Source organism: Bombina bombina, chromosome 1 (assembly GCF_027579735.1).
Source record: "Bombina bombina isolate aBomBom1 chromosome 1, aBomBom1.pri, whole genome shotgun sequence".
In the NCBI taxonomy this organism is placed as follows: Eukaryota; Metazoa; Chordata; class Amphibia; order Anura; family Bombinatoridae; genus Bombina; species Bombina bombina.
In genome coordinates this window covers 1,451,310,862-1,451,326,195 of record NC_069499.1, presented here as the reverse complement: position 1 = coordinate 1,451,326,195, position 15,334 = coordinate 1,451,310,862, and the positions used below count along the sequence as shown (strand labels likewise).

Here is a 15,334-nt window from a genome sequence, read left to right as displayed (position 1 = left end):
GCAATAAAAACAATCTTAAACAAAACTGTTACTGTCTCTTTAAATAATAAAAAGGGCACACTTTATTTCTGAATGATCGAAAAAGCATCAAGGAAATATCAGATCTTTATGAAATTTATACCCCAGTGTCTTAATGCTTTAAAAATATTGCACACCAAATTTCAAGTCTCTTAACCCTTAAATGACCAAACCGGAGCTAATAATCCCAATTGACCGGTTAAAACACACTACAGTCCCTGCCACAGACTTTGCTGCGGCTTTTACCTTTCTTAGGGGTTATTAACAACAGAAATAAGCCTCTCCGAGTCCTTTTCTAAGCTACTGGACCTCCTCACGTGAAGCTGTATGCACTGTCATAGAGAAGTAACTGCGCAACTGAGGCGCGAAAATGAGGCCTCCTCCCTCTGCATTCCAGAGTGAAGGGGCCTTTCTGACAAGATTAGGCGTCTAACCAACTGCCAGGCGCAAATAAACGTCCCCAAAAGTGTTTCAAAGTTTATCAAACACTCCAAATGTCAAATAAATATGATAAAAAGCAATCGATTTAGCCCACAATAGTGTCAACCAGCATAGAGCCCAAAATATAAGCCTTCATTTTGTAACTGAGTCTAAGAAAATGGAAAAACTGACAGTCTTCTAGCAGTACTGTGTCTTGTTAGAAAAGTGACTGATCATACCTGAAGCAGATAAGCCTGCAAACTGTTCCCCCCAACTGAAGTTCTCTGGTTTCAACATTCCTGCGTGGGAACAGCAATGTATTTTAGTTACTGGTGCTAAAATCATACTCCTCTTTTAACAGAAATCTTCATCACTTTCTGTTGTAGAGTAAATAGTACAAACCGGACTATTTTAAAATAACAAACTCTTGATAGAAGAAATAAAACTACAACTAACACCACATACTCTTTACCATCCCCGTGGAGATGCTACTTGTTCAGAGCGGCAAAGAGAATGACTAGGGGGCGGAGCCAGAGGGGGAGTTATATGGACAGCTTTGCTGTGTGCTCTCTTTGCCATTTCCTGTAGGGAATGAGAATATCCCACAAGTAAGGATGAAACCGTGGACCGGACACACCAATGTAGGAGAAATTTGAGTGCAGCCTGGTCATTCTTTGGCTTCTAAAGATTTTATTAGAAGTCTTCCTCTTTTTTAATTTTTGAGTAAAATGTAACTGACTGCTATCACCTTTTGATAATTCATTATAAATGAATATATTCCAGATTGAGTGCATCCAACCGCAGGATTTTTATTTTTAGACTTAAAAAAAAGAGTTATCATGGCTTGCTCTATGGTAAAACACATTCTAAAGAGTATTCTCCATACTGAATGCATTTGTCTGGGTCTGTCATGTATGCAAGTCATCCAGCCTGTTCCCGGTTCTGTATCAGTGGCTATTGTAGAATGGATCACTCAAATGAATTCAATTAAATAGACTACAGGCTGGAACAGAAGCCATCTTCAGGGATAATCAAAGGTCTGGTGTACATATATAGAATAAAGACTTTGAACGTTTCTACTGACCTGATAGTAAGAAACCATAGTCATGTGTAATAGCAATGAAAAGTAGGAGAAATTGCAGTTTGCTCTAAAGTTCCATTGTGTAATGTGTCAGGTACAGTTCAGCTGAAATGATCAAGCAGCCTTCCCCACCAATAGTATAGGAAATACTTATATAGGTGAAACAATCAGTTGATAAACTCTATGCACACCGCTGGATATAAAAATCTTTACTTAAAAACAATAAAAAAATAATATAAAAATATAAATTATAGCGCCATGGTCAATATATCTTCTGTGATTTACAGCCTCCCATATGGGCTGAAGATGTGCAAATATGCTGGTCACTAGCCCAACACCCCAAGAGTCAGATGGACCAGTCTTTGGTGTAGCAGAATAAGGCACTCCATAACATTATAATCACAGTTCTTTAGAAAGGCAAAGTCAGTATTTGTTCCTCAGGAATGATCTGGATTAATTCCTACCCCCAGCAGCACCTAGTGGAGAACTGTGTATATAGGTCAAGATGGCGTTTTGCAGCATGCTTGCACGCTGCGCATCTTCTTCCCGTATCCTTGCGATCTCTGCTTCTTTTAGTCTCAGTTTCTCTTTCAGAGAAGAGATTTCTCCATCCTTGTCGAGCATCATCTCTCTCTGGTAACTGGCTTGCACTAAATAAAGAACATAAATATCCATGTGTTTATTTGCTTCCATTCTTTTATACCACAGACGTTATTGTCCCCTAGTAATACCTTTTTGTTGTCTCTCCAGAGCAGAGATTTTCTCTTTAAATCCATCCTGCGTTGCTAACTCGGCTTCCATGTGACCAATCTGTTCCTGCATCTCCACTCTCACTTTTGTCACCTCAGACACTTTTTCCTGGTCTTTCCTAGCTAGTTCCTGTAGGAAACATATTAGGTTCAGTTACTAATGAGCCAAAAAACAAAACACACACACACACATACAATGAAAAGTATATTTCTTCAGGGTTCACCAAATACAAATATAAGTGCAAAAAGGAAAACTCCTTATTTAGCTCAGCAGAGAGCCCAGAATTTTCGTAAAGTCCCACTTGTGTTGAGATATTGTTCAGCTATGTGTGCAGTAGAATTTTCCTGTACCTGATTAAGACCATCAATCCTTCTCTTCAAAGTCTCTATTTCCAGACTGAGTTGACCATTCTTGGACTGCTGCTCTTCAATAAGCTGATTCTGCTGGAGAACCTGACTCTGTGTCTGGTCACGGGACTGCATAAGTAGCCGCAGCTTATCCTGCAGGACTGCGGCATGTTGCTGCTATATAACACAAACATACAGTGCTCAGAAGAAACATCAATGGATCACCACTCTCTAAAGTAATGCCCAACACCTAGAACATAGTAGTTTAAATATATCTTAAACTTAATAGAAGCAATTGGGTTGAAAATAACATGCAATTGATTATGAAGAGGAAAAAAAAATCCCAAAACACTCTGGATTGGCTAAAGGGGACACATTGACAGCAGTCAAATACAACATACACAAAGAATATACAGAAATGAGAAGTCTTCGCCAAATCGACAAACAGCCTCACCTCCTCGATTTGGGTTGCACTTCGCACTGTCTGAATCTCCTCTTTGGCTTCAGCACGTTCGTTAGCTAAGGTCACCTTTAATTTGCTCAACTCCTGCAGATATCAAATAAATACATTAGAGCATAGCACCTGCAAGCACGAACCAAAGCAAACTGCGGGAATAGGTCTTCCATGCTAGTTTGGCTCAGGGAACTGAGAGCTCTCCCTAGTTCAGTTGTCAGACCCTAGAAGGGTTTGTCCTCACCTCTTCCAGTGCAACCCTGACAGCCTCCAACCGCTGCATCCTCTCCTCTGCTGCTCGCTCACTGTCCCCCATGTGTTGTTTCAAGTGATCCACCTGCCAATATTGAGACATTGTAAGCAGTTCGTAAACACATCAGTAAATTAGATACAGAGCAAGTTATGGTCTCCTCACCTCCTTCTGGTGCAGCACATTGGCATCATCTAGCAGCTGTCGAAACCTCTTTTTCTCTGCCCCCAGACGTTCTGTGAGAAATAATAAGAACACACTAAGCACTCTGGCTATCGTGTGTTGTACCTGCTGAATGAGCAGCACTCACCTTCTGCTTGGATAGCTCGTAGCTTCAGCTCTGAGCTTGTATTGGTTAGTTCTTGCTTCAGTTCAAACAAAAGGTCTTGCTGCATTTTGCACCGTCTCTCAAGTTCATCAACCTGCAGCAAAGTCATGTAATGAGTTGTTCGGTTTAATTAAAATCAGTGTGAAATACAACCGTTTCTCACGTTATGCTACTATCAATAAGTAACATATACTTAAAATCCTACAACAGTGAAATACAAGATTTACTACACAAAGAATGAGGCTTAGACTGTAGAAAGAGATATGGAACAGTTGGCTTATAAGACAGCCACATATACATACATACACACACATATATACATATATATACATATATATATATATATATATATATATATATATATATACACATATATATATACACATATATACACATATATATATATATATACACACATACACACACACATATATATACAGGGAGTGCAGAATTATTAGGCAAATTGTATTTTTGAGGATTAATTTTATTATTGAACAACAACCATGTTCTCAATGAACCCAAAAAACTCATTAATATCAAAGCTGAATATTTTTGGAAGTAGTTTTTAGTTTGTTTTTAGTTTTAGCTATTTTAGGGGGATATCTGTGTGTGCAGGTGACTATTACTGTGCATAATTATTAGGCAACTTAACAAAAAACAAATATATACCCATTTCAATTATTTATTTTTACCAGTGAAACCAATATAACATCTCAACATTCACAAATATACATGTCTGACATTCAAAAACAAAACAAAAACAAATCAGTGACCAATATAGCCACCTTTCTTTGCAAGGACACTCAAAAGCCTGCCATCCATTGATTCTGTCAGTGTTTTGATCTGTTCACCATCAACATTGCGTGCAGCAGCAACCACAGCCTCCCAGACACTGTTCAGAGAGGTGTACTGTTTTCCCTCCTTGTAAATCTCACATTTGATGATGGACCACAGGTTCTCAATGGGGTTCAGATCAGGTGAACAAGGAGGCCATGTCATTAGATTTTCTTCTTTTATACCCTTTCTTGCCAGCCACGCTGTGGAGTACTTGGACGCGTGTGATGGAGCATTGTCCTGCATGAAAATCATGTTTTTCTTGAAGGATGCAGACTTCTTCCTGTACCACTGCTTGAAGAAGGTGTCTTCCAGAAACTGGCAGTAGGACTGGGAGTTGAGCTTGACTCCATCCTCAACCCGAAAAGGCCCCACAAGCTCATCTTTGATGATACCAGCCCAAACCAGTACTCCACCTCCACCTTGCTGGCGTCTGAGTCGGACTGGAGCTCTCTGCCCTTTACCAATCCAGCCACGGGCCCATCCATCTGGCCCATCAAGACTCACTCTCATTTCATCAGTCCATAAAACCTTAGAAAAATCAGTCTTGAGATATTTCTTGGCCCAGTCTTGACGTTTCAGCTTGTGTGTCTTGTTCAGTGGTGGTCGTCTTTCAGCCTTTCTTACCTTGGCCATGTCTCTGAGTATTGCACACCTTGTGCTTTTGGGCACTCGAGTGATGTTGCAGCTCTGAAATATGTCCAAACTGGTGGCAAGTGGCATCTTGGCAGCTGCACACTTGACTTTTCTCAGTTCATGGGCAGTTATTTTGCGCCTTAGTTTTTCCACACGCTTTTTGCGACCCTGTTGACTATTTTGAATGAAACGCTTGATTGTTCGATGATCACGCTTCAGAAGCTTTGCAATTTTAAGAGTGCTGCATCCCTCTGCAAGATATCTCACTATTTTTGACTTTTCTGAGCCTGTCAAGTCCTTCTTTTGACCCATTTTGCCAAAGGAAAGGAATTTGCCTAATAATTATGCACACCTGATATAGGGTGTTGATGTCATTAGACCACACCCCTTCTCATTACAGAGATGCACATCACCTAATATGCTTAATTGGTAGTAGGCTTTCGAGCCTATACAGCTTGGAGTAAGACAACATGCATAAAGAGGATGATGTGGTCAAAATACTAATTTGCCTAATAATTCTGCACTCCCTGTATACATACACATAAATATATATATATATACACACACACACACATTGAATACTAACAAATTATGCTTACAAGACAATTTCCTTTCCTTCTGTATGAGGAGAGTCCACGGCTTCATGCCTTACTTGTAGGAAATACTAAACCTGGCCACCAGGAGGAGGCAAAGACACCCCAGCCAAAGGCTTAAATAACTCCCCCATTCCCCTCATCCCCCAGTCATTCTGCCGAGGGAACAAGGAACAGTAGGAGAAATAAATGGTGCCAAAAAAACAAAACAAAAATTTAGATCCACCCAATGGAGAAAACGGTCAGGGGCCATGGAATCTCCTCATACAGAAGGAAAGGAAATTATCTGGTAAACATAATGTATGTTTTCCTTCTAAATATGAGGAGCGTCCACGGCTTTATTCCTTACTTGTGGGAAACATATACCCAAGCTCTAGAGGACACTGAATGAAAACGGGACAGCAAATAGAGAGGCGGACCCTATTCTGAGGGCACCACAGCCTGCAAAACCTTTCTCACAAAAGATTCTTCAGCCGAAGCAACAAAAAACAAAAAAACAAACTTGTACATTTATGAAAAAGTATGTAAGGAGGACCAGTAGCCAACTTTACAAATCTGCTCTATAGAGGCCTCGTTCTTGAAGGCCCAAGAGGAAGCCAATGCTCTATTTGAATGAGCCTTAATCCTCTGAGGAGGCTTATGTCCCGCTGTTTCATATGCTAAGCGAATAATGCTCCTCAACCAAAAAGATAAGGAAGTGGACGAGGCTTTCTGCCCTTTACGCTTCCCAGAATAGACAACAAACAAAGGAGAAGTCTGTCTAAACTCCTTAGTAGCTTAAAGGGACAGTAAACACCAGATTTTTTGTTGTTTAAAAAGGTAGATAATCCCTTTATTACCCATTCCCCAATTTTGCATAACCAACACAGTTATATTAATATACTTTTTACCTCTGTGATTACCTTGTATCTATGCCTCTGCAAACTGCCCCCTTATTTCAGTTCTTTTGACAGACATGCATTTTTAGCCAATCAGTGCTTGCTCTTAGGAGCTTCATGTGCTGGAGCTCAATGTTATCTATATGAAACACATAAACTAACGCCCTCTAGTGGTGAAAAACAGTAAAAATGCTTTCCGATTAGAAGCAGTCTTCAAGTTCTAAGAAATTAGCACATGAACCTCCTAGATTTAGCTTTCAACTAAGAATACCAAGAGAACAAAGCAAAATTGGTAATAAAAGTAAATTGTAAAGTTGTTTAAAATTACATGCCTTATTTAAATCATGAAAGATTTTTTATGACTTTACTGTCCCTTTAAAGATAGAACTTCAAGGCCCGAACCACATCCAAATTATGAAGTAACTGCTGCTTCGAAGAAGAAGAAGAGTTAGGACACAAGGAAGCAACAACAATCTCCTGATTGATGTTGCGATCAGAAACAACCTTAGGAAGAAAACCTAACCCAGTACGAAGAACAGCCTTATCAGCATGGAATACTAGGTAAGGGGGCTCACATTGCAAGGCAGCCATCTCAGATATTCTGCGTGCCGAAGCAATAGCCAGTAAAAAGAGATCCTTCCAAGATAGTAATTTAATGTCAAGGACGTGCATAGGCTCAAATGGAGCCCTCTGCAAAACCTTAAGAACAAGATTTAAACTCCAAGGAGGAGCGCTAGGTCGAAACACAGGTCTGATTCTCGTCAGAGCCTGAACATCTGGAAGCTCAGCGAGCCTCTTGTGCAGTAAAACAGAGAAGACCAAAATCTATTCCTTAAGGGAGCTAGCCGAAAGGCCCTTCTCCAGACCATCCTGGAGAAAGGAAAGAATCCTGGAAACCCTGACCTTATGCCAGGGAAATCCACGCTCTTCACACCAGAATAAATAAGTCTCCACACCTATTGATAGATGCGACGAGTAACCGGCTTACGTGCTTGACTAAGCGTTCAATCTCCACACAGTCAACCTCAGAGAATCTAGATTTTGATGAACAAAAGGACCTTGTTCTAGCAGATCCCTGCAACAAGGTAACCTCCATGGAGGAGATGAGAACATTGTCAACAGATCCGCGAACCACATCCACCAAGGCTACGATGGAGAAATTAGAATCACAAATGCTCGGGCCACCACACAAGGTAGGAGTGGTAATGGCGGGAAAATGCAGATCAGACTGAAGCTCCAAGGCACTGCTAATGCATCTATTAGCTCCGACTGAGGATCCCTGGACTGCGACCCATATCTGGGTAGCTTGGAATTGAGCCGGGATGCCATGAGATCTATCTCCAATGTCCCCCATCTGCTGCAAATCTCTGCAAACACCTCGGGATGGAGAAACCATTCCCCCAAATGAAAAGATTGTCTGCTGAGGAAATCCGCTTCCCAGTTGTCCACACCCGGAATGTGGATCGCTGACAGCGAGCAGTTGTGGGCCTCCGCCCATTCCAGAATCTGAGATACTTCCCTCATTGCTAGGGAGCTCCTCGTTACCCCCTGATGGTTGATGTAAGCCACAGAGGTTATATTGTCTGATTGTAAATCGGATAAACTGGGCCGAACCCAGAAGGGGCCAAGCCTTCAGAGCATTGAAGATCGCTCAGAGTTCCAAGATGTTGACCAGGAGGAGGGACTCCTCTCGAGTCCACGGGCCCTGTGCTTTCCTGGCACCCCAAACAGCTCTTGCGTTCATAGTCACAATCTCTCAGGATGGTATCAAGAAGGGCGTCCCTTGGGACAGGTGATCTGGACAGAGCCACCAGGAGAGCGATTCTCTTGACCGGCTGTCCAGAGATATCTGTTGAGACAGATCTGAATGATTGCCGTTCCACTGTCTCAGCATGCACAGCTGAAGAGGTCTAAGATGGAATCTGACAAAGGGGATGATGTCCATGCAGGACACCATGAGCCCAATTACCTCCATACACATAGCCACAGAGGGCCTTAAGGAGGTCTGGAGGTCAAGACAATTGGAAGTTAACTTGTAACGTCTCTGGTCTGTGAGAGATATCCTCATAGACATGGAGTCTATTATCGTACCCAGGAACTCCACCTTGGTACTGGGAATAAGAGAACTACTTTCTAAGTTTATCTTCCATCCATAAGATCGAAGAAGAGAAAGAAGGGCTTTCGAATGGTCCTCTGCCAGACGACAGTGTATAGGGAAGTAAAGGTAGGCATCCTTCAGGTCTATCATGGTCATAAATTGCCCTTCCTGGACTAAAGGAAGAATGGACCTTAATGTCTCCATCTTGAACGAGGGGACAGACAGGAATTTGTTTAAACACTTTAGGTCCAGAATTGGACGAAAAGTACCCTCCTTCTATGGGACCACAAACCGGTTTGAGTAGCATCCCAGACCTCTCTCTGATGGAGGTACCAGTACAATGACCCCCAGGGCGGAGAGATCCCTCACACACCCTAGAAAGGCTTCTCTCTTTTCTACCCTTGAAGACAGGTTTGATAAGAGGAATCTGCCCCTGGGAGGATGAGACTTGAAACCTATCCTGTATCCCTGAGCGATGACCTCCAGTACCCACGGGTCTTGCACGTCCCCAAACCAAGCTTCTGAAAAGAGTGACAGTCTGCCCCCTACCAGATCCAAAGCCGGATCGGGGGCCGCCCCTTCATGCCGACTTTGACTCGGCAGGCTTTTTATTCTGCTTGGATTTATTCCAGGACTGAGGAGGTTTCCAAGTTCCCTTGGACTGCTCCAGCTTTGCAGAGGGCTGTTGACGTTGGGATTTGTCCGAACGAAAATTTGTACCTTGTCCTTTTGGTTTGTTCTTATCCTGCGGTAAAAAGGCACCTTTGCCCCCAGGCCTGGACCAAAAAGAAGATTTCACTTAAATGGGAGGGAAAGAAGTCTAGACTTCGAAGAGTGCCCTACGGGCTAGCACAGAAAAACCTGAAGCCTTAGCGTTCAGGCGAATAATCTGCATATTTGCATCACAAATAAAAGGATTAGCTACCCTTAAGGCCTTAATTCTTTCTTAGATTGTGTTGAGGGGACCCTCCACCTCGATCAACTCAGATAAGGAGTCACACCAGTAGGTAGCCGCTCCCACAACCGCAGCAACAGCCGATGCCGGTTGAAACAAATATCCTGTATGCTTAAACATTTTTCTTAGTAGAGTTTCCAGCTTCTTATCCATGGGTTCTTTAAACATGTGATGAAAGGCAAAGAATGACTGGGGGATGAGGGGAGTGGGGGAGGTATTTAAGCCTTTGGCTGGGGTGTCTTTGCCTCCTCCTGGTGGCCAGGTTCAGTATTTCCCACAAGTAAGGAATGAAGCCGTGTACTCTCCTCATATTAAGATGGAAAATAATATTAAACTATGTATAGTAAACCAAAATGGAAAAAAACACACAATATATTTTCATTATTTATTTTGCTCCCCTCTTCTGTAATTTAAAGGGACATGAAAGCCAACTTTTTTCAGGATTCAGAAATAGCAACTTTCCAATTTACTTCTTTTATATAAATTTGCTTCATTTTCTTGGTTGCTGCACACAAATGCCTCTTCATTTGTTCACCTGATTTGCTCAGCAGTTTCCTATTAGTGCATAGCTGCTCTTGCAACAAAGGATGCCAAGAGAATGAAGGATTAGAAATAAATTGAACAGTTGTTTAAAATCACATGCTCTATTTTTTCTTAGTTCTGGTGTCCTACATTAAAGAATAATCTTAGGTGAGCTGAGGAGCGTCCAAGTCTCTAGCCATCTGGCAGAAGAGTTTTCCACATTGTTTTTTAGCACTGGCTTTCAAACATGTCCCCAGGCCTCCCCAAAAGGCCAGGGTTTACTAATCAGTTGATTATTTCACCTGTGCTCCAGTTCAGATATCCTCAAAATCTGGCCTGTTCGGGAGCCCTGTGGACAGGTTTGTGCTAGCTTCTGAGCTTATAGCAGCCTACCTAGCTTAACTCTTAACAAAGGATATCAAGAGAACAAAGCAAATTTGACAATAGAAGTAAATTGAAAGGTTGTTTAAAATCACATGCTCTATCTGAATCATGAAAGTTTAATTTTGATTTTACTGTCCTGTTAATTATGCGCAAAAATACTTTTGCAATGTACTTCCTTATTTTTTTGTTATCTTTTTTGATAACAAAATGACCGTGGCTAGCCTGGTCTACTCCAGTAATACATTTGGATTGCTCCTCCAAATAAGGCAAGTGGTGGGAGTTTAACCATTTAAAAAACAACAAAACAATGACAGTACATGGAACGTGAAACACCTTGTAATCGCATGGCTTGTGTGTATTACCTGTCAAGTGTCACTGAATTCGAAATACAATAACATCTTGTTTGCTGCATCTGGTTTTCAAGTGCCAAACTCCCTGTACCACTTGCCTTATTTGGAGAAGCCAATCCAGACACGTCACTGCTTGCCACTGTCATGTTGCTCACAGTTTGCATTGTTTTGCAGTATCCTTTTAAAAAGCATCTTTTTTTTCTCTGCTGGTGCCAATATTTATATTGGAATCTCAGGCCTAGTTCTATTGCTTGGTGGTAACAACAATCTCCATTAAAGTCTTTGGAGATATTTTAGGTTATCACCAGCAATAGAAACTAGGCCTTGGTTTTTTTAAGTTGTATTCTTTAATAAATGTATAATATCTGAGGAAAGAATTAACTTTTAAATATGACAATTACTACATTTTCATTAGTAACCAGCTATTATAAACATACATTTTTAATCTGGCTACAGACTCTGTAGCCAGATTAAAAATGTATGTTTATAATAGCTGGTTACTAATGAAAATGTAGTAATTGTCATATTTAAAAGAGTGTAGGGTCCATACGTAGAGAATTCTAAAAAGTCACTTAGCATTATTTGAGCAACAATCACATATGAAAAATTAATAGAATTTTAAATACAAGGGGGACGATTTATCAAGGGCTGAATGGCCCCCGATCCCCCTGTTTCCGTGCGAACCTTCAGGCTCACCAGAAACAGCAGTTATGAAGCTCCTTAACTGGTCTGCTGCCTCTGAAGCTGCGGACATCAATCTGCCCGATCCAATACGATCGGGTTGATTGACACCCCCTGATTGGCCGCAAATCTGCAGGGGGCGGCATTGCACAAGCAGTTCACCAGAACTGCTTGTGCAATGTTAAATGCCAACAGCGTATGCTGTCGGCATTCAGTGATGTCTGGAAGACATGATACGCTACAGCGAATCATGTCGGACAGACATTGATAAACCGGCCCCAAGGTTTGTGCCTGTGATTTCTATAATAAAAAAACGTTGTCTATAGTCTTTGAATACCAGAACTACATCCCATACATTACAGTTTACACATAAAGCACAGGATACTCCATAGCACTCTTACTTTGCTGCGATAGTTAAGGTTTTTCTCATTTGCGGCATTCAAATCCCGTCTGAGTTTAGCTTCTCGCTCTGCAAATTCCTATCAAGAAATGAAATGTGCATATTAGAAATCTTGATAAGGCTCCTATTTAAAACAAGCACAGCGGGAGGTTTGTAATAACAAATAGTATGTAATCATTAAACAAACATAATGTAACAATATACATTTGAAAGTACTTGCAAAATACATATTCTATGCTTAACTGCACCACTTTATCTAAAGGGCCACTATAGTAAACAAATTAGAGCTATAATCCGCTAAGACTATCGATGCTAGACTACTATGTGTTTAACCTCCCAAATGGGTTAAATTCTGTCTAGGACTTGCAGAGCACTGCTGGTCTGGAGAGGAAAATGACGCTGATCCAATCAGCAGCGCTAGTCGCACATCTCCGATGTGGAACTAGGGCTGTTGATTGGGGGGGGGGGGGGGGTTTAAACACACAGTCTAGGGTCGATAGTCTTAAAATGACATGCTCTAACAGATTAGAGTGTGTAATTTGTTTTTACTAAAACTGCCTTATAATACCAGGCAATAACTTTGTATGGTTACCGAAGTTGCATATTAGTAATACTTGTACAAGGTTATTGCCTTATTAAGGGCTATTTCCCTAAATCCCTCTAATTATTGCAACATCTAATAGATGTCGTGTGATATCCAAATATGCCAAGAGGTAATAGGTTGATATTATGGGCTCTATTTATCATTGTTTGGAGAAATCCGACTTTCAGTTCTCCTATAAGTTCTCTGCATCTCGCCCTCTGTGAGGCGCACATGTGCGCCAATATTTATCATAAAATGGGTCGTATTTTAACGCCGTTTTCCAAAGTCGAGATGCGGCGTATTAATGATAAATCGCGACTATATTATTAGCTATGCGCCTAATTTATCATTCCTTCATCGTAAAAATGCGCATATTTTTTGTCTTTTTCTTTTTTATTACTGTATTTTGTAACCATCTTTTTAATACAATGTTATCTATTTAGATTGGTAATTACAATTGAACAAAGCTAGAGATTACAAGTAATTTGTTTTGTTTTATCCACTGTACACACCCCTTGGAGACCTTTAATCCACTTTATTTTTCACACATGTCTTACATATCACAAATTAATTTGTTTTTGTTTATCTACTTTACACACCCCATGCAGACCACTACTATTTCTTTTGATTTTCAACACGTCTTACATCTTTACAGACTAATTTATTTTGTTTTACCTACTTCACACACCCCCTGTAGACATTTGACTACTATTCTATAGAAACTTTTGTGTCTTACATGGACCTCTAATATTGTTAACCTTTCATTGATAATAAATATGCTCCTCCCTTAAAGATGGTGGTCTTAAAGCTATGTGGGTGCAATCAATGGCACAGAGCACATTAGGCATACCAGCAACTTGGTAAAATGATGCCTTAACTGTGTGCCATTCTTGAACATTCCTTGGCACAAAAATAAACTTCTTTAGATGTTTCAAAATAGATTTCAAAACAATTGTTAGATGCCTGCAAAATGAAGGCTGGCTAATGCCAACAACATCACCAGAGACTGCCTGAAAAGAACCGGTAGACAAGAAGTGCAAAACTGCCAATAATTTTATAAGTCCAGGTATCGCCCTTGTTCTTCTGGTCCATCTCGTTTTGGATCAGAGAGTAAAGATTTAGTATACTATCCCTATTTATCCTAAAGCTTCGTTTAATCTCCTTATCAGACAATGCTTGAAGTCCACACCGGGGTAAAAATACTCTGGGGACTCTTTGGCGTCTCCGTAAGGGCATATTTCCATCATCAAGACGATTTTCACAGCGCCTTGACAAAGAAATAGCAGCCAACAGTAGAAAATATTCCATCTTCTCTCGCGAAAAAATGAAGTAAATGAAATGTTCTCCACAGTGGATAAGGAGAACTTTGTAGGGCATAATTGTAGGAGAATATTAGGTTCTCCCATGGCGCAAAATAATGATAAATATGAAATGTGGCGATCTGACAGTCGATTTGATGAAAATACGACCGAAAAAGCGCTGTTTTAAGCTTCATTTGGCGCACATGTGCGCCTTGGCGAGATCGAATAGAGTTTTCGGATTTTTCGGTCGTAACTCATTATTTTGAGTCGGATTTTGATTCAATAAATAGGAGAGAATTTACACCGGCGTATTAATAGGCGCAAATGTAGGAGAATTGGAATGATAAATAGAGCCCTAAGAGTAATTATAACTGGGCTGGAGCAATCCAAGAAGTCAGAGGGCAACATCAATTGAAATTTAGACCTGCCTCAAAGTTTTACATGTTAATGGGCTCCTAAAAATCTAAACTTGTTCCTTAGTTTAATATAAATGTCTAAAGCCTGGTATTATATCAGTGGCCCAGAAGTGTCCTCCCTGTCCTATAACCTCCCCCCCCAAACCTTTCCCCATACTTAAAGCACACACCAGGCCACCTCTCTTACGTCATATCTTCGGCTGTATTTGCCCTCTCTTGTAGTCTTACCTTACCCCATCTCCCGCCTGTCCCATTGTCCTTTTGTTAAATATTTAACCCGCCCCCCCATCTGGTCTTCCCTTCCATACTTATTCCTTCTTCCCTCCCTTTCCCTGCCCTCCCTACATATCCGGTCCTGACCTCACGTTCCTTTCTCTGTTCCTTGTCTTGCTTCTCCCTGGAACTGACATTCTCTTGTCTCACTTGGGTCAAGAGCTCTCCAAGACCCTGCACTTTCTGCTGTGACAAAGCCAGAGCAGCATCATTCATCTGCAGCCTAAAAAGAAAGAGCACAGTTGCTTTCCTATGCACAGCACTATCAAAAAGTCAAACTTAAGGGGACATAAACCCACATTTTTCTTTTTATTATTCAGATAGAGAATACAATTTTAAACAACTTTCAAATTTACATCTATTATCAATTTGCTTCATTCTCTTGGTATCCTTTGTTAAAGGTGCAATAATTCACTACTGGTAGCTAGGTGAACACGTCAGCAAACCAATGACAAGAGGTATTAATGTGCAGCCACCTTACAGCTCCTGAGCATACTGAGGTATCCTTCTCAACAAAGAATACCAAAAGAAAGAAGCAAATTAGATAATAGAAGTAAATTAAAAAGTTGTTTAAAATAGTATTCTCTATCTGAATCATGAAAGATTTTTTGGGGGATTCATGTCCCTTTAACCAAGATTGTGAATCCTACTTAGCAAATAAAGGTGCACTCCATGGGTTTGAGTTATATGTAATATTGTTATAATAAGGAATCAGATTTTCTCATGTTGTCGTTTTATGAAGACACTGCACAATGTAAGAAGACATTTCCAACACAATATCT

The 15,334-nt window shown here is 40.7% G+C and overlaps 1 protein-coding gene across 1 annotated transcript in view; it reads right to left on the bottom strand.

Annotated features, from left to right (window-relative positions):
* Positions 1 to 1,713: 1,713 nt before the first annotated feature.
* The window catches only part of LRRC45 (leucine rich repeat containing 45), a 47,173-nt gene continuing 33,552 nt past the window's right edge, over positions 1,714 to 15,334 (bottom strand). The window contains exons 11-19 of the mRNA XM_053705647.1: positions 14,640 to 14,775; positions 11,981 to 12,058; positions 3,631 to 3,742; positions 3,486 to 3,556; positions 3,315 to 3,407; positions 3,071 to 3,163; positions 2,620 to 2,793; positions 2,251 to 2,398; positions 1,714 to 2,169 (exon numbers count right to left, since the gene is read on the bottom strand). Of these exons, the coding sequence (XP_053561622.1) occupies positions 1,973 to 2,169; positions 2,251 to 2,398; positions 2,620 to 2,793; positions 3,071 to 3,163; positions 3,315 to 3,407; positions 3,486 to 3,556; positions 3,631 to 3,742; positions 11,981 to 12,058; positions 14,640 to 14,775 (1,102 nt within the window). The 3' untranslated portion in view covers positions 1,714 to 1,972. The remainder of the gene's footprint in view (positions 2,170 to 2,250; positions 2,399 to 2,619; positions 2,794 to 3,070; positions 3,164 to 3,314; positions 3,408 to 3,485; positions 3,557 to 3,630; positions 3,743 to 11,980; positions 12,059 to 14,639; positions 14,776 to 15,334) is intronic.